The sequence below is a fragment of the Lepus europaeus genome, chromosome 4 (genome assembly GCF_033115175.1).
Source record: "Lepus europaeus isolate LE1 chromosome 4, mLepTim1.pri, whole genome shotgun sequence".
NCBI lineage: Eukaryota > Metazoa > Chordata > Mammalia > Lagomorpha > Leporidae > Lepus > Lepus europaeus.
Genome location: NC_084830.1, coordinates 10,608,609 through 10,631,883, shown reverse-complemented (window position 1 = coordinate 10,631,883; position 23,275 = coordinate 10,608,609). Strand labels below are relative to the sequence as shown.

Genomic DNA, 23,275 nt, shown 5'->3' with positions numbered 1-23,275 from the left:
CTGGGGCAGGCGACATCTACGGAGGCAAAGAGCACAGTGCCAAAGCAGATAGTGCTGTCCTCTAGGGGTAGCCTACTGTTTGCTACTATCCTTTGCAAAATGTCTCCTGCAGCTGGTCTCAGTGCCCCCATTTGTGGGCAGGACAGCAGGAATCACCAATAATTGAGTGCTTCCTGATGCTATGCATTGAGTGAAACACCTCACGGATGCCACCTAATTTAACTATCACGGCAACTCCGGAAACTCCCATTTTGTAGGCGAGAAAGCCGGGACTCAAGGAAACTGCCTGAAGATGCAGAGTAATTGGCAGGCCCAGTTGTGTCTGAAATAGAGAGCAGAGTTCACAGCCTCCTGGCTGCTGTAATCCAGCTAGCCAAATCCAAGCTTGCATTTTCCCCTTCATTTATGAATGATGTTTAAACCGACTGAACTCATACAATTATGTCAGGCATTCATATGATTAAAATGGCATTCCCAGACCTGTTTGTGCAGTTGAGATTTGAGCCTAAAGTCACGACTTTACATGTATATCTGTTGAAATTCATTTACCCCTCTCCTTGTATTCCTTATGATAGTCAGTGTTTCAACCAACTTTTGCTGAATGCCTACTGTGTCTCACAGGATCCTGAGATGAAAGACATAATTCCTTGAGAAGAACATACCCCAGAGAAGAAAGTCAAGTTCACACACACTATGATACACTTTACTATTTGTGTTTATTTTCACTTAATTTGAAAGGTAGAGAGACAGATCTGCCTCTGCTGGTCACTGCACACACGCCCACAACAGCCAGGGCTGGGCCAGGTTGAAGCCAAGAGTCCACAACTCCATCTGGATAATGTACCTGGATGCCAGAAACTCAAGTACAGGAGTCATCATCCGCTGCCTCCCAGGATGGGAATTAGCAGTGTTGGAGTAGCCAGGACTTGAACCAGGCACCCTGATATGGGCTGTGGTGTCCCCTGTAGCAACTAAAATGTCTGCACAAAATGCCTGCCTCAAATACACCTTACTATTCATTGATCATGGAGAGCATGGGAAAAGGGCTTCTGGCCATGCTGCAGGGCTCAGAGGAAGTTATTTTTAAAAAGTAAATTTTTGTTTTATTATAGTGATAGTAAATATGGAAAATCCATAAAATTGGAATAAAGAAATAAAAATCAGTATGATTCTGCTACCCAGATATGGTCTGGGAACCATAAGCTTAGATGTAAGGTTAATGTGTTATAAATTTCTTCCAGTCTTCTTTTGCTTTGTTTTTCATATACCTGTAGGTACAACCATACACATACAAATACATATGAACACCCAAAATTGGGATCACACTCAATGGTTTTTCTTCTGCTTTTTGGAGCTCTTGCCTTTCTCACTACATGATTACATATTAGCATATGTGTAATAATATTTGTATATATAGTGGACATTTTAATATTCTATCACAAATTCATAATGTATATGTAATTCAATTTTTTCTATACTATGCCAAAAAATAGTTGAGCTGTCTTGAGTGAATAATGCCAGCTTCTAGTGGGTCACTTATTTCAGGGACTGGAAGGGAAAAAGAAGAGAGGTTGGGAAGTGGGTACAAATCAAAGAGGAGGAAGAATCCTGTAAAGAGGGAGTTCCCATTCATGCAAAGAGGATAGGAAATGAGTGGGGTCAGGAGAAGGAGGAGAAAAAGAATTTGCTTTATGATTGATTATGTTGCTTGCCTATGTTTTATTCCTTTTCTGTAAATGTGCAAGTTTCAAAAATTCAGAAAACGTTTTCAAAACAAGAAATGCTAAATTCAGTTGGAAAATTAAGGAGTAGATCATCTTCTCTTACCTGAGGCTGGGCTGGTGGGTGTAGCCATCCCAGCAGGTGGCTCCAAAGGCCCCGTTGTGTGGGTGGCCTCCTGGTCCCCTGCAGTAGACATCAGTGTGGAGGAATGTATTTCCCAGGGAGGCCCTCCAGGTTTTTTCTCACGGATGGTCTGAGCCCAAGTCTGCCTGTTGGCTGTCACCCATGGTGCTCTGGACACCCTTCTGGTAGCTACAAGTTCAAAGTGACAGTTACAGGACATTGCCATGCTGGACCACTTTGCTTCAAATGACATTAAAATATGATCAAAGGGCAACTGCCAAGCACATGTTGTAATGTAGATAAAGAGGCTTAAAGATTACCCTGAACTGTAATTTATGGACCAAATGGATTTTTATTTGCCTAAACACTTGTCAGGAAGGAAAAAGTCTCCAAATCTCTTGAGTCCTCCCCACCCTTCCCAATCAGCTAGGGTGTACGTGTCTAGCGACAGCACCCAGTGGTAAGAACAGTGAGTTCGGGTAAAGAGGTCTTGGGGTATTAGTTCTGCCCTGCCTTCTCCATGCTGTGAATTTTGGAGCAGGTGGCTTAACTCATTTCAGTTTTGTCATTAAAATGAGGATAAAATAAAAATGGTAATTCCCACTCTAAGGCATCACAGGGTTGCTATCAATTACAACCAATCTTTCCTCATTGATCTTTTGAAACTGTTAGATGTTTTCACCTATTCATTCCCATGGTAGAAATTTAAATCATTTCTTGCAAAACTAATCCCATTTAAGGATTTTTACATTTGTAAGTTAATTTAGAATGTTTTGAATGTTCAAAATATTTAGATTTCTCATCCATAACATGGTATATCCATTTATTTAAATGTTCTCTCATTGAAGTTGGTAGTTTTTCCTGTATAAAACTAGCATTTTTCCTTTCAAAGTTATAATTTGGCATTTTATGACTTTCCTTGCGTCTAGCAATCACATCTTTTTTCATAGGCTACAGGAAAGGTTTCTAATTTTATGCAATTGTCATATTGCCAACTATTGTACTCACCTTCCTGTAATAAATGCAAGAACTCTAGTTAGTGAAACTGATTCCTGGTCTTCCCTACCATCCAGTGTCCTTGTTTCTTTTCCTGCCTGCCTCTTTCCAATTGTTACCTTTCTGGGGAAGCCAGTGCCCCTGGCTACCTTGGCTAGGAGCCCGCCATTGACCTCTACATACACAATAGCTCTTTATAAGCTGGGTCGTAACTACGGTGACTTAAACCCAAGAGGAAAGGTGAACATTTACAGGGTTAGGGGTTATTTTCCTTTTTATTTTTGATTAACATAGAAATTATACAGATTTATGAATACCATACATGTATGATACATACATACATTGTGTATTATTCAGTGAGGGTACTACTCCTCAAACATCATTTCCTTATGGTGAAAACATTCAAAATCCTTTCTTCAGGCTTTTGTGAAATAACAGTACATTAACATTATGGCATTATCTTACTGAGCAATAGAACCTCAGAACCTATTTCTCCTAAGTACAGTTGAGTAACATTAGCTCATTTTCCCAATCCCTCTCACCTTCTACCCTTCTCAGCCTCTGGTGGTCTAGCCTAGCATCTGATAGCAAATGTATATTTTGATGAGTGAATGAATCAATTCTGATGTCACTGTTCCATCACGGGAACTCAACAAGGCAATATTGACAATTAATAACAGATTTCCCATCTTTTATACTTTCTCCAAATTTGTGTCTTCAGTGACAACACTGATGATCATGTACAGAAGATGAAGAGGGAGGGGTCTCTTGCATAGCCATTGGCTGCAACTTCTCATACTGGTGTCAAATTGTTAACATATTCTTGGCATTGTTATCTGGCCAGTTGCAAACTAAACTACCCATGCCACAAAAGCGTGACTTCATTTTGCCATTTCATGTGAATTTCAGAAGAGAGATTGCTAAATGATTTGTTGAATTGGAAATACCTCATGCCACCATGTACCATTCTGTAAGATATTTGCTTTACAGGAGGTTGGGTAATGGGTACCAGAGAACTTTCAACACTACTTTTGCAACTTCTTGTGAGCCTTGAATTATTACAAAAGAAAAAGTTATAAAAACAAATGTTAGAGGTCCATTGTATCAATGATACTGGCACCTTGCCTGACGATTGGACCAGTGCTTGCTCCTACTTAAGGGAAGCTGAAGCATAGCTTCAGGTGGTGGAGAAGGGATAAAGGGAAGGATTGTACTTATTCATGTGTGCCCAGAGGGACAGGAAGGAGACACAGCAAAGGAGAGGAGCGGTGAGAAGGCATCTTACCCGTGGTGGGTAGAGTGTGAGGGGCACTACTCCAAATGCCCGAAGCCTCTCTCTCTGAAACAGTCGTTGTCTCCATCCATTGAGGACGACTCGGAGCAGACGGCCGTAGTGTGTTCCAGGCCCAGTGCGGGGGCCCTCGACTTGGTAGTGTTTGCTGGCTTTTGGTTGTGGGCTTTGGAGTCCTGGCTGTTACCCTGGTAGCTCCACCTTCAGGGAGATAACCAACGGCAGCTGTGCCACGTGTTGACACTTCAGACATAAAGAACTGTTGAGCTATGGAAAGGTCATTGAACAGCACGTATAAAGGATACAGAGATTCCAAACTTCCCCTGAACAGTGTCAAATGAGAAAATTAGCGAAAATATCCATCCCTAGTAAAGGTGGGGGAAGAATCGCATAAAGCTGTCAGTCCTGAAAGTACTAGACATTAGGTGATGGGGCTGGAGGGTGGATATGAGGATTACTGGTTCCCACTGGCCATAGGATCCCTTCCTCTTGGTGGTCAAAGATGCCTGGTGGGCAGAGCCCAAGTTGCATTTTGGCTTCCACTTTGCCCTGTGGCAGGTAACTGCACAGAGGGCACATCTGCAAGAGATGGCCTGCAGCCTCATTTCTTCTACCCTGTCTTATTTCTGGGCCCCCTAAGACCCCACATGCACCTGAGCCTTGCTTCCTGGTCTATTGGGCGTGGGGCTAGGTACATCCCAGCCAAGCTTTCACTTAGCCAGACAACTGACTACCAGCACATGAACCTTAGGACCATTTTGTGAATCCGTTCTCTCTTCCTAAGCGTAGGTCCTTACTGAAGTAGCACAAAAGGGAGCCTGATTGAGATTGGAAGTGGAAAGGTATTTCAAGGACTCTCCAAATAAGGGAGATTGACTTGGGCCTCAGATAGGTCCTCACAGTCTGGCAGGTGGAGGAGCCTGCTCAGTGAACCCACCAATGCTATCAAATGTTCTTATCCACACGAATTGCAGTTCCTCCTGCAGCATAACCAAGAGATGCCTTTCAACATACTTAAATAGAATCAGCCCATTGATAAAGTTGGAGATTAATCCTTCATTTTACTGCAAGAGTCACTGATAAAGAGCCTACTGTGTGCAAAGGGCTTTGAGGTGCTCAGGGGAAGGCAGAATGTGGAGCTCAGGGAGAGTCTCTGCCTTCAAGCATCATTCTTTGAGGAGATGCTCCTGGGAATGTCAGTGTTGTAAGACCACCAAAGACTGGGGACCTTTAGAAAGGAGGTAGTGCCTGGGCTGGCAACAGACAGGTAAACAGGGTTCTGAAATATGGAAACATGGGGAAGGAGTTGCAATCACAGATAACAGTGTGAGTGGTCTCACGGGTGGGCATGGAGAAGTATGCCACCTGCTAGACAGGCAGTGATTTTAGTGCAGTTGCTTCCTGGAAAAAGCAGGAGATGAGAGAAATGCATACTCCAGGCTAAGGATGTTGGACCCACTGCTGCTGACGGAGGAGTCCTAAGCAGTAAAAAGAAGCAAGCTCTGTTTGTTAAGGTTATCATCCTCCTTAAGGTGGAAGGATAAAGGAGACTCAAAACCATGACAACCCAAAGGTAGGTGATGAACACTTAGCTAAGATCATCCCAGCCCCAGGAGGTCATCCCAGAGGATCAGTCACATTCCAGGAGCTTTGTGCTTCTAGAAATGCCAGTTCAGTGCAAAGGAGAAAGAGGACCTAAAGATGGTTCCAAAAATTCCACTTGGTGACAGGGAAAAGGCAGGAGCATGGGCATGTGTGTGAGTGGGTAGAGCAAGGCTGAGTAGGAGAGGACTATTGTAGAGTGGCCATGTCTCTAGAATGGAGTCACAAACTCAAATATCTACAGAATCCAAGTATCTAATAAAAAAAGATGCCAGGCAACAGGGAACAGAAAGGACTGTGGAAAATATACAAAAGGGATCCTCCTACGGAAGGCTGGGGACAGTAGCTCCTCAGCTCCAGTTATTTGTGGCCATGGATTTGGAGGAGGGAAGATCCAAGGTTGCCAGATATTTTTTTAGAGGATCCAGAAATTCATTTTTGTAAATGGTGAGATCGTATGGTTTAAAACACATTAAAGCTAAAAGAAGCACCCACAGTGGGAGCCTAGTCCAAAAAAGTCTTCAGGAGTTTGGGAGGTTTGCACTCACTCAGAACACCAGCCACGCCACTGGTAAATGTGTAATTGATAACAGGGGACTTCTCCGCCAGCTCCCAGAAGTCAGAAAGATTCCTGCCTGCAAAAAAACCACACCATCAGGATCAGACTGTGGGTTCACATGCTGGAGAGCTGTGTTGACTTCTCAGCCCAGAGACCTTCCCGAGGGGTGGCTGGGGCTCACCTGACCTTCCCGTCATCACGCAAATGAAGATGCAGTCAGATTCATTGGTTTGACTCACTGGAAGATGAACCAGGACACAACAAGACTTAGCTGTGGGTCTGAATCCTTAAGTCATTGGTTGAAATGAAAATGAAGCTGCAAGTACTTGGGATGCATACAGGAAAAAGAGCCCTGATCTGGTTTCTTTATTTTGTTTGGCAGGACTAAAGGAATGGTGTGATACAGTGTCATGGCTAAGGGCACAGCCTCTGGGGTCCGCTTCCAGGCTTACCGTGTCAGTTCTGCCATGTAATGTGTGAACCCTGAGTGAGCCTCTGGGCTTCTCCAGGACTCACTTTGCTCATCTTTAAAATGGTGAAAATGTCAATCGCACAGCCCTGTAGTTGCAGTTCTCAAATCCCCAAATCTGTCAGATGGAAAGTTGGTAGGAGTATGGTTCATGTGGTTGCAAAGTCAGACTAGGCAGGTGTGAGGCTGTCATTGTCTTTGTCTCACTTAGTGCAAACAGACTCACATTCTGCTAAATGAATAGTGATGTGATGTATTCCAGTAGGCTTCCCTGGATGCTCTTGGAGTTGTCACATCATGTGCAGTGTAGACACTGTGTTAGACCTTCCAAAGTCTGACAATTTGGGGATTTCTAAACATACTTGTGTGTAAAAGGACTGTGAGTATGGAACTGCAGGTCTGTCACAGAATTGCTCTATGGAGTCAATGAGACAGTTCCTGCAGAGTACCAAGTATGGTGCCTGATGGATAAATGAGATCAATAAATAGCCAATCATTATTATTATGTTAATGGGGTACTGTTATTTATATAATTTGTATTGGTTATTATAGTGAGCAAGACCATGGGCTACGGAGCCAGATAGCCTGGGTTAGAATTCCATCTATAAGAGTGATGTTGGTAAGGGACTTAGTCTTTCTATGCCAGTATCCCACCTGCAAAGCGAAGGATAAATATAGTAGTTACTTAATCAGGTTGTAGTGAGGATCCAAGAAGAGATGTGAAAAGCTCTTGGCAAGAGTCTTTGATAATTAATAGTTGATATTGACTTTGACAACTAATAGTTAATATTGAGTCTACTTCTTTCTCCCTCCCTCTCTGCTTTTAAAATGGAAACTGCTCTCTGTTGGGACACTCAGTGTTTCTGAGGACACAAACTCTTGGGGTATTGCCTAGCTCTGTTTTTCAAAGTAGATCCCAGGAAAATGTGATTTTCCTGTGACATGAAATCACTTAAAAATGAGGTATACATTTTTCAACTACTTAAAACTACAGCTTAGGCTCCTTAAAGACCCAATCTAAGTTCTGGCACCAACCTCGAGCCAAATAGTCAGCCTCCACGGATCTCGTTTTTTGTCATCCTTGAAACGATGCCTAGCTCTTCACCAACGCAGTTTGCTCACATCTGCCTACATTTCCCCAACACTGAGCCTTGGGTTCTCCCTCCAGACCCCAGGAATAGTTCTCGTGAAAGATTGAGCCTTTAAGTACTGGTGTCGGCAAGTGGGACACTGATAACCTAAATGAAGCTCTCATGAAGGTTGCTGGCAGCCTGGCTGAAGGCAGAGTGTGGAGTAGGAAATCTCATGGCTCCATCATGCTCCACAGTGGATACCGAGCCTCACATTTGGTGACCACACCTGAGAGGATGGAGGTTGACTTAAAAATCTCCGTGAGGTAGCTGGTTGAGTTTCCAATGATGTCCACCAGGAGGGCTGTGAAATCTGCAAGAGATTTAAGAAATTTGCATTTCAAATTTGGAGACTTCAGGGGAAGAGTATATTACACCTGGATTGTCCAATACAGATTTCACAAGATCGATTTAGTTCCAGATATTGAGGGAGACTAACAATTGTAGAGAAATATTACTGAGTCAATCTAAATGGAACAGCCAACTTCAAACAGGAGGGAAATTGTTGCACCTTTTATGACTCCTGTCATGCTCTCTCACTGCTCTCTGCCCTGACCCCTCCTCTAACAGGCCTCGTTGTTGACTGATGGCTTTTCTCCCTTATCTAACTCAGTTGTGGAATATCAGCTCCATCGGTGCGGCGGGGAGCAGCCCCAAAGTCATTTAATGTGAATTTACACAATATTGAACTTTCTTATTTTTAAATTTTAGTTAAGGTGTATAGATTTCATGTATTTCCCATATACAGATTCAGGAACATAGTGATACTTTCCTCTCTACCCTTCCTCCTGCCCCTGCCCCCACATTGCCTCCTCCCTCTCCTGTTCTCATTCTTATTTTTTTTTTTTACAAAGATCTATTTTCAGTTATCCTCATAAGATTAACCCTACACAAAGTAAAAGGTTCAACAAATAGTATGAAAAAACCACTGTTCCTCAATAGTCGAGGCAAGGGCTGTAAACAATCATCGAATCTTAAAGCATCAATTCACTCTTACAGATTACCTTTTAGATACTCTGTTATTTACCACAGATCAGGGAAAGCATATGGTATTTGTCTTTCTGGGATAGATTTTCAAACTGCAGTGTTCAATTTGGCAGTGGGTTATAAACTATGAGCTATCAAAAGAGACAAGACTGTGTACAAAATAACACCAGGAATCTCTCCTTCTGCCCCACCTTGCTAAGAGAGCAGATGGTGGGAGACTGGGGAAATTTGACAAAATTCCAATTGATACAACCTTGTGGGCTTTCTCTCTGAGCAGAGTTTGAATAGGGCCATTGTTCCACATGGTATGAGCTGTTGACCAACAAAGGCTCTTCATATACTTCTTTACCAATAACTGCCACTACCTCTTCTGTTTACTTGTGGTTTTCCAAGAACAAGTGAGGTCTTGGCTTCTAAAACAAGGGGGAGGTGATCTGGGAATCACAAATAGTGCTTTCCTAAAAAAAGCTTCTTGCACCTGCTAGGTAGTTTCACACTATGCTTTGGATAAATGCTTCTTAACTAATTAATGGGATTCTGCATTTTGACAGGAGCAATCTGACTTGAAAATACAGAATCCAAACAGGCAGGTACATGTAATATAATGAGTAGTAGGATGTGCAGCATCCTGAGATCACACAAGCATTGTACAATGTGCGACCAGAGCTAAACTGTGATCTTACTCCATCTTCATGGACACATGTTTAATTTCATGAATAGATGTGGTACTACCTATGTTGGTGTAGTCATGTGCCTTTGTAGAAGATCGGCAAGTGTAGTCATCTCCCCTTCCATGGATATTGTAGAAATTGAGGAAGGATAGTATTTCAGTACTCATTCCATCTATTTACTTCTACTTTTTTTTTTAACAGGCAGAGTGGATAGTGAGAGAGACAGAGAGAAAGGTCTTCCTTTGCCGTTGGTTCACCCCTTAATGGCTGCTGTGGCCAGCGCACTGTGGCCAGCGCACTGTGCTGATCCAAAGCCAGGAGCCAGGTGCTTTTCCTGATCTCCTATGGGGTGCAGGGCCCAAGCACTTGGGCCATCCTCCACTGCACTCCCAGGCCACAGCAGAGAGCTGGCCTGGAAGAGGGGCAACCGGGACAGAATCCGGCGCCCCGACTGGGACTAGAACCCAAAGTGCCGGCGCCGCAGGTGGAGGATTAGCCTATTGAACCGTGGCGTCGGCCATATTTGCTTCTACTTTTCAAAACTTCTTTGTCTAATATTCATGCAGTGTTTACAGAGTACTAGAGAGTTGTGTAGACACACAAGATGTGGGGTTAATGGGAAAGAGATTTCTAAACAGACAAGTCAAGTGCAATGTTGAAATCCACTATTAATATTGCTTGGAAGCTATAATTCTGGCTCTGGAGCCAGACATGAAAGGTGGAGTCCAGATCCTGCCTAGGACTCAGGAGGTGGTGGAACCTGCCCAAGGTCCCGCGGTACAGGGCAGCCCTTGGATTTCAGCTGAGGCCTCCATCCACCAAAGTTTCACTCTGCCCCATATTCCCACTCCATTCATACAGCCACTTTCTCAAGACACTTTATCAACCCTTTCTTTAGAACTACTTTCACAAACTGATTATTAGCCTTGGGGGGAAAAAAAAAACCTGTTATCTCACAGATGGTCTTTGTTTTACAGAAATTTTTCATTATCTAATTTACAAGCAATGATCATAAATGAATTATTTCAGACTAACTTCATATATAAATAGAAGATAGGGGAAATAACTCCCATGTCTAATCAGTAAGGATTTAAGACTATATCTTAGTGTCAAGTATTGGCCAGAGTGTGGAAAAATATGTGTTCAAAAATTGCTGGTAGGAGTGTAGACTTAGGCAAGATTTCTAGAAGAAGTTTTAGCAATTTGACCACCACACAATTGTTTCCCTGTCAGCCAACACTTCTGGTCCAAGCACTTCATCCTACTGAGATAATTGGGCAGGTATTCCAAGAGATTTTACACAGCTGGTCATCACAGCATTGTTTATAATTGCAAAACTATTGGGAGCAAGCTGAATTTCCATCAAAGAGAAACAAATTAAATCACAGTGCATTCTATAGATGAATACCACAAATTCATGGGAAGAAGATGTATTTATATTAATTGGGACAGAATGGCTTTTTAAAGACATATTGACTAAAGGTAGATTTTAAAACCCTTGAAACAAGATCGATGCTGATGGTTGTCTTCTAAAACCCATTTGCCCATTCTCCTCTAACAAGAGAACATCAGATTGTAGTCAGGCATGCTATGGTTTAACATAATGACTACATTTGCAAGCTCGCTTTGCAGAGTGGGGTGGCCATGAGACCAACGTGAGGGGGACAATTGTGAACCATTCCCAGGCTGGGTTTAGGGTGACAGGCATGACTTTGAATCCCTTTCTTCTCTTCCTTGGAACTGGAATCTGGATGAGTCTCAAGCCACCTTGCACTATGAGAACAGAGCACACCTTATGGAAGGCAGAGTAACAAATTATAAAGCTCCTGGGCCCACAAACACCCAAACCAGAGCAGCCCTGGTTTGCCTGCCCAGATAGAAACCCATGAAAATAATGAATCTGTCCCTTCTTTAAGACACCCTACTTTGGGGTCATTTGTTGAAGTAGGCCAGCCTCTGTTCTACATAGTACAAAGAACGGATTCCTATACATAGAGTAGAATGGCTAGATAAAGGGTAGTTAAGTGGGGTGTATAGGTAAGTTAGATAAGAAGGTAGTTGGCAGGTGGCTTAGATATGTGGGTTAGAGAGGTAGGTTAGATAACTTCGGAAAATGCTCTTCAGAATGATAGTAATTATCTAGAATAGTATCAGGTATTTCTGATTTCTTGGATATAGCTGTCCACGTCGCATAGCATTTTAACATCATCATGTGATGTTTTTTCAAATAAATAGAATTTAAGAAGTTTCACATATATATATAAAAGGATATGTAAATAATGCTCTCAAAGGAGAGCCCTTTGTGCAGAGTTGAGAATATTCAAAAGAAAATGATATAAACCTGGAGATTATTCACAAAGACATCCTTCCCAAAGGCTTTAGGTATTGTCAAGATGTTGCACCAAGTAAGTGTCCAGCCTCTCACGATAGCAATATGAGGGGAGAGTCGACATCAGGCACATGGTGACTTGTCAAGCACCGAGAAACTTGCTGTGATAGGCCAGACTGGCAGCATCCTGTTTTTCAGTAGATAATGATCCATGGATCAGTTCTTTCTAAAGAATTATTTCAAGCATGTAGAAATACATTTTGGCTCATTACAATTATTAATTTTCGCCAGGCAGATGTGACTTTTAAAACTTTTTTTTTTTAATTTATCCGAGAGAGAGAGAGATCCGCTTCATTCCCCAAATGGCTGCAATGACCAGAGCTGGACCAATCTGAAGCCAGCAGCCACTAGCCTCTTCTGGGCCTCCCACATGGGACCAGAAGTCCAAGGACTTGGGCCATCTTCCACTGCTCTCCTAGGCATATTAGCAGGGAGCTGGATGGGAAGTGGAGCAGCCGGGACCTGAACTGGCGCCCTATATGGGATATGTGTGCTGCAGATGGCAGCTACGCCACAATGCCGGCCCCGAATTTTAAACCTTTTTATCTTTCACACAGTCAGGGTGGGGACTCCCACACTGCAAAACTTGGCCCTCAGCAGGGGCTAGGTGAGTTGGTGAGAAATATGTGATTATTAAGAGCTTCTTTCCTCCAAATTGTCTTTGTTGATGAGGTACACAGGATGAGTTAAATAAGATAATGAATATTAAGTACTCAGTGCAGAATCTGGCATATGATACTGATTAAAAATTAGTAATTATTATCTTTAAAATGTACATGCTGGAGCTGGTATTTTGGTGCAGTGGTTAAGCCAGAGCCTGTAATACCACATCCCATTCTGGAGCACCAGTTTGAGTCCCTGCTGCTCCACTTCCTATCCAGCTCCCCATTAATGCACCTGAGAAAGCAGTGGAAGGTGGCCCAATATCTGGGCCCCTGCCAACCACATAGAGGCCAGGATGGAGTTCCAGGCTTCTGGCTTCAGCCTGGACCAATCTTGGCCATTGCGATTGTTTGGGGAACAAACCAGTGAATGGAGGGTCTTTTTGTGTCTGTCTCTCCCTCTATGTTTCATTCTGCCTTTCAAATCTCCAGAATAAAATGTTCAGTGCTTCTCTTAGAAATCCCAGTTTGGGAAATCTCTCTTCGTGAGATAATCTACAACAGGGAAATGCCTCATGTACAAAGATGGTCAGTGCAGGATTCTTTCTATTGGGAAAATCTCATCTCCATCTAAAAGTTCAAGAACAGCATCCTAGCTAAAGATAGGTTACATATCATTATAAATGTCTACACGAATTTGTGATATCATGGACAATAGTCTTAAGGTTTGGCTAAGTGGGGAAAATCTTTCACTAGGGTCAGTCCTTGCTTTCCTTACAGTTTACTCTGAGTAGCCAGGGAAGGCCCTTCCTGGGGTCTGAGTCAAAGCATGTTGCTCTCCTGTACAGGCAAGCATGAAGGCTGCTTTCTTATTTTAGAGTGGAAAATTAAAATCCTTACAGTGGGCCATAAACTTCTATTTTATCTGCAACACCTTCCCCAGCCTGCCCTTACTTATCTGAGCCCATTTCTCATATGTTTCTGCCCTGTCTCACCTGCTCCTGCCATATTGGTCTCTCTGGTCCTCACCCTGCTGCCCAGGGCCTTTGCTAGAACCAGAAACCACAGGACTGGACCCCCACTTCCTACAGGTCCCTCTCAGCTCATTAGAAAAAGCTCCTCTGTTGCTCTTATATGTAGCAGCATCTCTCCCCACCGTCACCTCCCTCATCCCGCTTCCCCTGGCCAGGTGATCAGCAGCATCCTCTGCATTTGTGTGTACATATTAAAGCACATTGGCTATTGCCACATTTTCATCTTTCTAGAAGGCCACAAGTAAAACCAAAGTCACAAGAGTTGCAAACCTCCCGGCTAGCTCCACCCACCTGACAAGTCGTTGGTCCGATTGTTTAAACAGTAGCAGTATCTTGTGGGGAACTTGGCCGGGTCCACTGCCTTCAGGTTAGAAACTGTGAAGGGAAATGGTTCACATGGGGACCCCGGCAGGCTGGCCCTGCAGGGCCCCTCCCCAGCCACCACCACCCCCAGGAAGAGCCAGCCCATGCTCACTGTTGTAAATGGCCACTGACAACTTGTGGAAGGCGAAGGAGCTATAGGAGGTAACACTCAGCAGGGAGAAGAACTTCTTGCTCTCTGCTGAAAGAGACCGGTAGAGGGACACCTACTGAGACATATAGTAATAAATGAATGATAATAAAACTGAGCCAACAGATGTGAGAATAATAGGGCAATAAACAAATGATTAAGAAAACAATAAAATGACAAATTACAGAAGTAAAACCAAAACCCTACAGCATATGTGTCTCTCGGCTCTATGATGTATCTTGAAACCTATTAGCTCTCTGGGAAGCTTCTGCAATGAATATCCATAGTCTTTGTTCTGGTAGATTGATGAGCCATTGATTGAATACCTGCTACTTATAACTTCTTTTGCTAAAAACTGAAAGAACATAGAAGACTGGGAGAATATCATAAGCACTCGGTAGGACCCCTCTTTTAAAGAAAAATTCATAATCCTATTCACTTAATGAGTAATTGAAAACTTCTGATAATAGGCATAATTGCAAAGCCTGTGTATGTACTACGTGTGGAGCTGTTTGCTCTACAAATGCTCATAAGCCTCCCACTTCGTGTTGTTTGCCGTCTCATCGCGTGTTAGGCAACACCCCATAAGCTCTACCCTGGCTACGAGGAAACGGAGAAATGCCGTGTCTTATCCAGGTCACAGAGCAGCCCGGAAGAGAAGCTAGGACAAGACAAAAATGGGCTTGGATTGTGTCTACAGAATGATGTACCTTTTAAAGCTCTGTTCACCATCCCATTCACGAGCTCTGTGAGGTTAAGCGTAGACAGATCCACTGACCTTGCAGGGAGCTCTGAAAGATACGCAAAGATAATGTCACGGACAGACAGTTCCTTAGTGCCAAACTTCAGGCAGATACATTTCCTCCTGGGACACGTGCTAAGCCCACACCAAGTGCCAGGCACAAGGGGTTCAAAGATAAGAGGCACGTCTCATCCCCAGGAGGTGATAGGCAATGACACAGTGATGGATGTCGAGAGAAGTCCGAATGAAACACATGTTCTTAGTGACTATTTTATCTCTATATTTGAAGAGAACAGAAATGGGTGGAAAATGCCATGTCGACGGGAAGCCCAAGGACATCACAGGCATTCTCAAAAGCGCTGCATTTGGAAAGGCTCACAAGTGATGGAGACGTTCAGTCCCTGGCTGCGCAGTGACATCGTCTGGAAAGAAAGATGGTTTTTTGATCCCACAGTAATTACGCTTCGGCTCCAAGAGAAACAGATTTAACGAGGCTGGCAGAAGACCCCAACAGCAGTACTTAAAAAAATAAAATACCCCAGGTGTCAGTGTGTGCAGCCAGGTGGCACGACACGGCTGGATTAAAGTCTCCGCTTCTCACCGATGTGCCTTGAGGACTTTGAAACAACAGCTCATGGATGGAAATAGTGGTTGAGGTTCTTTGTAGTTTTATAATGTCCTTTTCAACTTAACGTTCAGATGATGAGTAGAGAGATGCTTTCATCCCCACTGTGTGTGTGTGTGTGTGTGTGTGACACAGGCCCAGAGAAGTGGGACAATATGCTGGGCGCCACAGAATTGGGGTGAGGTCTCACCTGTGGTTGCAAGAAATACCACCACCTTTTCCTTCCTCTCTCCTCTTCTAAGGCCAGATGCTGGGAAGGGAAAAAGTTATCATCAGAGAGCTGCTAGAGTCCAAAGCCAGCCTCATTGAGCTGGAGAAGGTGGGAGACACCTGCCCCTCTACCTCTAAATCTCCTTGGACTCCCTGTGGCCCAGAATCCCACCTTTAAATAAATATGCAAGATGATTTTAATGGAATAGGTCTAATCTTGTCCACTCCCCTAACAGGGTCAGAGAGAAGTAATTTGCATTAATTTGCACAACCAAGCAGTGGAAATGAAGGGCTCAGAAAGTACTTCTTAGACCTGTGGAGCAGCAAGTGTCCCTTCCAGACTCTCATGCTGCCAAAGACAAACATGTCAAAAGAAGTGTCAAAGGCACTCCTTTATTCATTCAATCAACAGATACCCAGTAAGGGCTGAGCAATAGGCTAGGTGTCGTATGTAAGGAGATAAATGGGAGAGAATGAGGCATTTGGCCACATGGAACTTCCTCTGTGTGGCCTAGGCAGAGAAGAGGAGATTCTGGATGGACAAATGAAGAGGGTCGGCAAGGGAGCAGCTGGCCACTGTGAGCACTGGCCTGACACAGGGAGCCGCAGAGGGCCACCCCGTGGAAGGGACTTTAAGCAGACCTGGAGGATCAGTTGTTTTGTATTAGATATCGACTCATTCTGCTTTTGTTACTGTGACTCACAGAAAGCATTTTGCATGTTACATTTGGATAGAAAAAGTGCTTTATGATAATTTAAAGTTTTATTATTTCTTTGAGAGGCAGGCAGAGTTCCTATTTGCAGGTTCACTCCCTAAATGCAACACAGTGGCCAAGACTGGGCTGGGCCAAAGCTGGGAGCCAGGACTTCAGTCCAGGTCTCTCATGTGAGTGACACAGAAACCTAACTACTTGCACTGTCACTTACTGCCAGCCAGGGTCTGCACTGGCAGGAAGCTGGAGTTGGGAGCCTTGGCCATGTGTTGTGCCCAGGTACTCCAATGTGAGATGGGGGCATCTTAACTACCAGACTAACAGCCTACCCCTCTGTGACCATCTTATAGAGGGAAAAACCAAGGTACAGTACATTGAGTCAGAGTTGGGGGCTGGCCTCCTACCTGTTGCACCAAGGAGAGCCCCATCTTTTTCTCTCTTAACTTCTTTACTTCCAGACACTGAAATAACAATGTTTTAAATGAGTGAAATAATATCCTGGCAGTACAAGCTTGCACAATTTATAACGTCCTTGGAAGCCATAGTGATAGACCAAAATCCCACATCAGGCTAGACACAGGTAGTTCAGCTCTTTGTACGAGTTGTCCTCTCCCAATTTACTTTTTTTTTTATTGTGGTAAGAATATAAAACATAGATCTACCTCCTTAAACCGTTAGGTGCACAGCATCATGTTGTTAACAGTAGGCACTATGTTGTACAGCAACATCTCTAGTACTCACTCATCTTGCATGCCTGAAACTTTATGCTCTCTGAGCCACAAGCTTTCCAATCCACTCCCCACCCCGTCAGGCCAGGGGGGCCACCTTTCTGCTCTGTGCTGCTAAGAGTTGTGACTACGAGGTCTTTCATGTAAGTGACATCATGCAGTATCTGTCCTGTGACACTTGTTTCATTTAGCATGATGGCCTCAGGGTTCATCTAGCAGAATTTTCTTTTTAAAGGCTGAGTAATATTGCACAGTGTGTGTAGACCACATTTTTGTTCTCCATGCATCCACTGAGGGACATTTAGCTTGCTCCTCTCTGCTTGTCAAGTGCCCTGGTGAAAACCAGGTCAGCTCAGTTGTTGCCTGCTTAACCCTATTTGGCTTTGCCAGTTACCAAGTGTTTCAGTTCAATATTAGAGCTTTTGGGGTTAGAGCTGGGAGGGGTGTGTGGGTGTCCTTTCCTGCAGTGAAATTATTAGAGGTGGGGGCTTATGCTACAATGAAAGGAAGTCTGAGACAAGTATTTATGATTAAGTGGGCCAGAAGCTATCCAGCAACCAGAGTCCAACTGTCTCCCTGCACCACCCAGCCCTGTGCACGAGCATCTAGCTCTGTAGCAGCTGCCATGAGCTCTGTGGGTGGCACACTGACCTTGCTTCTCATTTGCCCATGCAGATGAGGGACCCAGCATCATCTGAGCTCCAGATAGCCAGGCTGCTGCTGGGCTGGCAGGATTCTTGCACCTTTCTAGCTGCAGTAGTAGGCCCTGTGCAGTCTTTGTTCTTTTTCTTTTTCATTCTTTCTTTTTTTAAGATTTATTTGAATGGCAGGGATAGAGAGAGAGGAGATCAAATGGCTGCCACGGGCTGTGCTCTGCCAGGCTGAAGCCAGGAGCCACATGGGTGGCAGGGACCCAAGCACTCAGGCCATCTTCCACTGCTTTCCCAAGCCATCGGCAGGGAGCTGGATCAGAAGTGGAGCAGCTGGGACTTGAACCAGTGCCCATGTGGGATGTGGGCACTCCAGACAGCGGCTTTACCCATTAGCCACAGTGCTGGTCCCATAAATAAATCTTTTTTAAAAATGTCACCATAGTGGCAACATAAAGCTGGCACTTTTCTCACTTCTTCAAGCTTAGTATTTCATCACTTTTTATCTTTGTGACTACCTGCAGAGCAAAAGTTCTCATTTAAAAAGGGGAGAACATTAGAGACTCAAATATGGTAAATATCTATGGAAAACTCTCATTATTCAAAATACATTGGAACAATTTGTATTCTCAAGGACACCAGTGGCTAGAGAAGGATGAATTTATTTGTTTATTTAAAAGGCAGAGTGACAGTGGGAAAAACAGATCTTCCATGTGCTTGTTCACTCCCCAAATGCCTGCAACAGCCAGGGCTGGGCTAGGCTAAAGCCATGGGCCAGGAACTCCATCCAGGTCTCCCAAGAGGGTGCAGGAATCTAAATACTTGGGCCATCTGCTGCTGTCTCCCAGGTCCATTATCAGGAAGGTGGACTGAAAGCACAGAGTAGCCAAGACTTGAACCAGCACTCCAATATGCGATGTGGGCAACCCAAGTAGGCCCATGGTGCCCACTGCACCACAACACCTGCCTGGAGGGAGCTTTTTAACTATATAAGCACTTGAACCTTTTGCTATTTGAATCACATGAATGTTCTAATTAAAAACAAATACAATTTTAGAAATAAAAATCAAATTATACCCCAAAATTATCCTGCTTGTTTCCCAAATGCTCAGGAGGAGACACCCAGTCCCTGACTCCTGTGTGTGCTCTGTGCTACAATGCCTTCACCATCACTCTGCATAGCCTGTTTCAGGCCATCAGAATGGGAGAGATGATGATGGCCAACATCAGTACCTCTCATTACAACATCTTCTCTCAAAAACAAAATATCATGATCTTTGTGGATTTGATAAGATCCTGATAATCCAAGTATTCAGTGAGTCATAAAGTAATCAGCAGATCATAGGAACCATTGCTATCACTGTGGAGCTTTAGAGAGTGACAATTTCCACTTAGGGTTGGAGAAACTGGTGTCACTGAAGTCAAGGAATTTGCCCCAATTTGCTAGCTTGGGAGGAACACCTGCCCACTTACCTGTTACAGGTAGGAAGGTCATTCTTTTCTCTCTCTTGATTTCTCCTCTACTGCCAGACACTAAGGTAAATAAGTTTGTATCAGAGAAATTATAACCCAGATATAACATCAGAGAGAATTTAATCTAAAATACCCATTCTGTAGATAAGAACATTAAGATCTGCAATTGTGAATTAATGTGCTTAAAATCCCACATCTATTGTGTTCTTTCATTCAATCATTTGTCATCATTTATTGAAATACTATAATAATGATAAAGTTATTAAGCCCTCCCCCTAGATTTTGCTACATGCTTTGTATACTGTAGAGGCAGACAGCAAGGAAGTGAACTCAAGGATGTAATTATGAAAACGTTGAATACTTTGAACAAAACCATGAGTGTGTTTAATACAGAGCATGATCTTGTCTCAGTGACCCAGAGGCCTTTGCTGGGAGGAGCTGCTGAACTGAGATTTGAAGGATGGAGGGCACTGCTTAGTCAACTGATGGAGTGTTCAGTGTGCGGGGAACACCATGTTCCCAGGGTCTGCTTCCTTCAAATAACCATCTGAAGGTGGACAGTGATGGAGCATAGGAAAGGAGGTAGAGATTTGCAGGAACTAGCACTAATCAGGCACATATGATCAGAGAACGTGCAAAGTGCTTGAGATACTCTCCAAGGAGGAGGGAGTCAATGATGAACTTGGGGGTGTGTGCGAATGAGGAAAGAGCTTGGAAATTGGCTTTTGAAAACGTACAGAAAGATCACTCAGGCTGAAGAGTGGAGAACAGTCAAGAAGAGACAAGAGGAGAGGCAGGGTGCTAATGAACAAAGCTCTCTCCTGATCAGAAAAGAGAAACAATGGTTTGGAAGGGAACAGTAGCAAAGAGAATGCTGTTGCATGAACGAGACTCAAATGCAAAAGTCAAGGAGAAGAAAAAAACAGGCAAAGGGAATTGATGATTACCTAATTGAGCAAACTCAGGATTCCAAGCAGAGATGTTGACTGCTGAGACTCTCTGAGGCACATGAGCACCCAAACTTAACACAGGCTGAGCACCCCCAACCCCAAGATCTGAAACCCAAGATCTGAAACTTTCTGAGCATCCACACAATGCCCAAAGTGAAAACTCTACACCGTGAAACTTTGCTTCACACATGAAGTCATTATCCTCAGGCTAGGTGAATAAGGTGTGTTTGAAGCATAAGTGAAGTTCATGTCTAGACTTGAGATATCTCATGATGGAAATGCAACTATTCCTCAATTCAAAAAATCTAAAAGCCAAAGCTTCCTGTCCCAGTCATTTCAGAGAAGGCTTACTCAACTCATTCCGGAGGTAACTCGACTTACCTGTGTTCCAAAAGGTCAGGACACAGGTGAGGCCTACACACAGCCTTCCTGGAGAACACTGGAGCAGGAATCCCAGCATGGTTGTAGCCACCTGGAAGCAAGCAAGCAAGCAAGCAAATGCTTGAAGGAAACAGGTTGGATCACCAAGTATATTTATGCTGAATGTTCTTTGAGAACAGTACCTGCAACTCATCAAGATTAAAACCTGAAAAAGGCTGTGTACTAGTGAGGAAGGTGAGTGAATGCTGAGATAACTATTTAACTCCACAATCTCATCTACTTAATTCAACAACAGAACCTGAATTCTTGCTTATTTCCCTCTTTCTGGTGGCCTGAGAGGGGATTCTCCACACACCCACCTTGGACCCTTGTTGGTGGAAGCTCCACCGTCTTGTATTTCATTAACTGGTGGCAAGGCCTCCTAAGTCACTAAGTTACGTGGCAGTGGAAGGGAGAGAGCTGGAGGTTTACTTAGCAACTCTCATGCTTTGGAAGGAAGTGATGTGTTTGCTGTTACAGATCATACTGGAATTACTCCACATTTCTCTGTTTTAAGTGCAGGAAATCTAGGAATATGAGGCTGGCTGGAGCATGCCTATTCAGGGAGTATTAGTATCTCTTCCTTGGTTTTCCTGGCTGTTTAGCTGGGACACAGTCTCCAGTTCATCATCACTACTGCTCACACAGAGGAAAATGATACATGAGTACCTATGAGTGTCTACAGCACTGGAGGCCATTTGCTATGCAGAATCAGGATAATTAGAGGTGACAGACTGAGGCTAAAAGGAGTGATGGTGAGGCTTTATTGTGCATTTGCTGTGTGCCAAACAGTACTCAGAATGCTGAAGACTAAACTCTGAAAATGACATGATCACTGTGCATAGGTATGAAAGTAACACCCATTTAAAATGTAGGCTGTGTAAACTTCACTTGAGAAGAGCAGAAATTTTCCATTGGTAGGCACTGGAATCAATCCGGAAGGTGAGCTGGGAGGGGAAGAAATTCCTGAGAATTTGCTGTGCTTGGGTTTACTTCCCGGCCCTGCCATTTGTTATCAGACAAGTTAATAAACTTGGTGTCTCAGTTTCCACATTCAAGGCTGTCACAAGGGCCAAAATGTGTTATAAAAATGATAAAATAGCATATATGGTGCCGAGTAAGTTTCCATAAGAGTGTTTAACACATAGATACAAGATGTTGGTACTCTAATAGTAGGCAAGACAGACAAGGGTTTCCACCTGATGGGATTACAGTCTTCAGTTCTATCTTAGACTGGATCAGATGGCCAAAACTCCTAAACAAGGTTGTCATTATTGCCCTGCAGTCTCCATAGCTATTTTTGGACAATTATTCATAAATCATTGTTTCTTCAATGACACTTGCAGAAAAGCAAGTCATGTAAAGATAGACAATAATAATGTACTGGGGAGGATTAGAATAAGCCAGCCCAAAATATGCCACTTTGGCACATGGATTATTCTGAGCTTCAGGCCATACAGTCAGCAGCTGTAGAAGTCTTCTCAGAGCTTCCCTTATCGGATCCAGTGCAGGAATTTTGGAGGAGTGAATACTGCTGTAAATCCCCTTTCCCGGGGGTATTTCACAACCAGGAGGAAAACAGCTGGCCTTGAGCTAGGCCTGCATAAGCAAAGCTTACTAAGATAGCCCTTATCTTCTATTGGTTCCCCCATATATTTTCCTTCCCACCACGTTCCACCTCTAAATACCTCTAAACCTTCCAAGCCTCTTCCCTTTGTCTTATTACTTCGTTGTGGATTTATTGAATGCTTGCTAAGAAGGTATAAAAACCTCCAAGTCTGACTGTCCCCTTGGGATTTTCATTTCATTTATTTGAGCCCTCCTGCCCCAAACCAATGCAATAAGCCTTTTGCTCCTGTTAATCCATTTTTTGGTCAGTGCAATTTGCAGGGCTCCAGGCACTGAATGTAGGAGGACAGACTGAACAAATGTTCCCTCGATAGTGTAATTTATTGAGCCTCCACTTTGGGAAAGAATTTCTGCTAGTTTGCAGTCATCCTATGAGAGAGATACTGCTACTGCTATTACACAGAGAAAGACCTGGGGATCAGAGAAGGAGCCGCATCCCCCTCATGAGCCCATGGCCATTCCATGGGAGAAATGAAACTTGGACCATCTCTCAGACACTTTTTCCAAAATCTTATTCTGCCTCAACATACCATCCCAGGGGAACACCAAAGGACTAGATGTTGAAAACAAACGAAATTGGTTATTTCAAAGCATTTTGGAGGACAGGAGGGGTTAGAAATCCAAGCAACAATCCTGGGAGAAGGACTGAGAACTTCTGTGTAGTCAATGAGCAAGGAATCTCACCAAGACCCTTGTGGATTAATTCACAGTCCACATTGTATCCTGGATCTGAACGTGCGCAAAGTCTCTGGAGTCTCCACTGGGCCTTGTATTACTTTATCTGTGTATCACAAGGATCACAGATCAACCCAGATTAGTTTAACCTGACAAACAAGCCTGCCTTTCTCAGCATACTATGAAGCAAAAAAGACACAGAATCAGCAGACAGTAGGGAGATGAGAACCATCCGGAAGTAACACTTGATTTAGGCCAGTGCTAGATGTTCTTAACACATTATGATGGCTCATTCACTCAGCCATCTTCCCTGCCAGTCCCAGCTCCCTCTTCATGAAGAGGGACCCAAGGCTTGGGGACTGGTTCAATGGCAT

The 23,275-nt window shown here is 43.7% G+C and overlaps 1 protein-coding gene across 1 annotated transcript in view; it reads right to left on the bottom strand.

Moving 5' to 3' along the window:
- The window catches only part of HHLA1 (HHLA1 neighbor of OC90), a 32,381-nt gene extending 11,744 nt beyond the window's left edge, over positions 1-20,637 (bottom strand). Inside the window, exons 1-11 of the mRNA XM_062189415.1 lie at positions 20,559-20,637; positions 19,228-19,287; positions 15,644-15,703; positions 14,797-14,877; positions 14,051-14,134; positions 13,867-13,950; positions 8,122-8,205; positions 6,475-6,531; positions 6,283-6,369; positions 4,127-4,333; positions 1,828-2,034 (exon numbers count right to left, since the gene is read on the bottom strand). Of these exons, the coding sequence (XP_062045399.1) occupies positions 1,828-2,034; positions 4,127-4,333; positions 6,283-6,369; positions 6,475-6,531; positions 8,122-8,205; positions 13,867-13,950; positions 14,051-14,134; positions 14,797-14,877; positions 15,644-15,703; positions 19,228-19,287; positions 20,559-20,637 (1,090 nt within the window). The remainder of the gene's footprint in view (positions 1-1,827; positions 2,035-4,126; positions 4,334-6,282; positions 6,370-6,474; positions 6,532-8,121; positions 8,206-13,866; positions 13,951-14,050; positions 14,135-14,796; positions 14,878-15,643; positions 15,704-19,227; positions 19,288-20,558) is intronic.
- Positions 20,638-23,275: the final 2,638 nt, after the last annotated feature.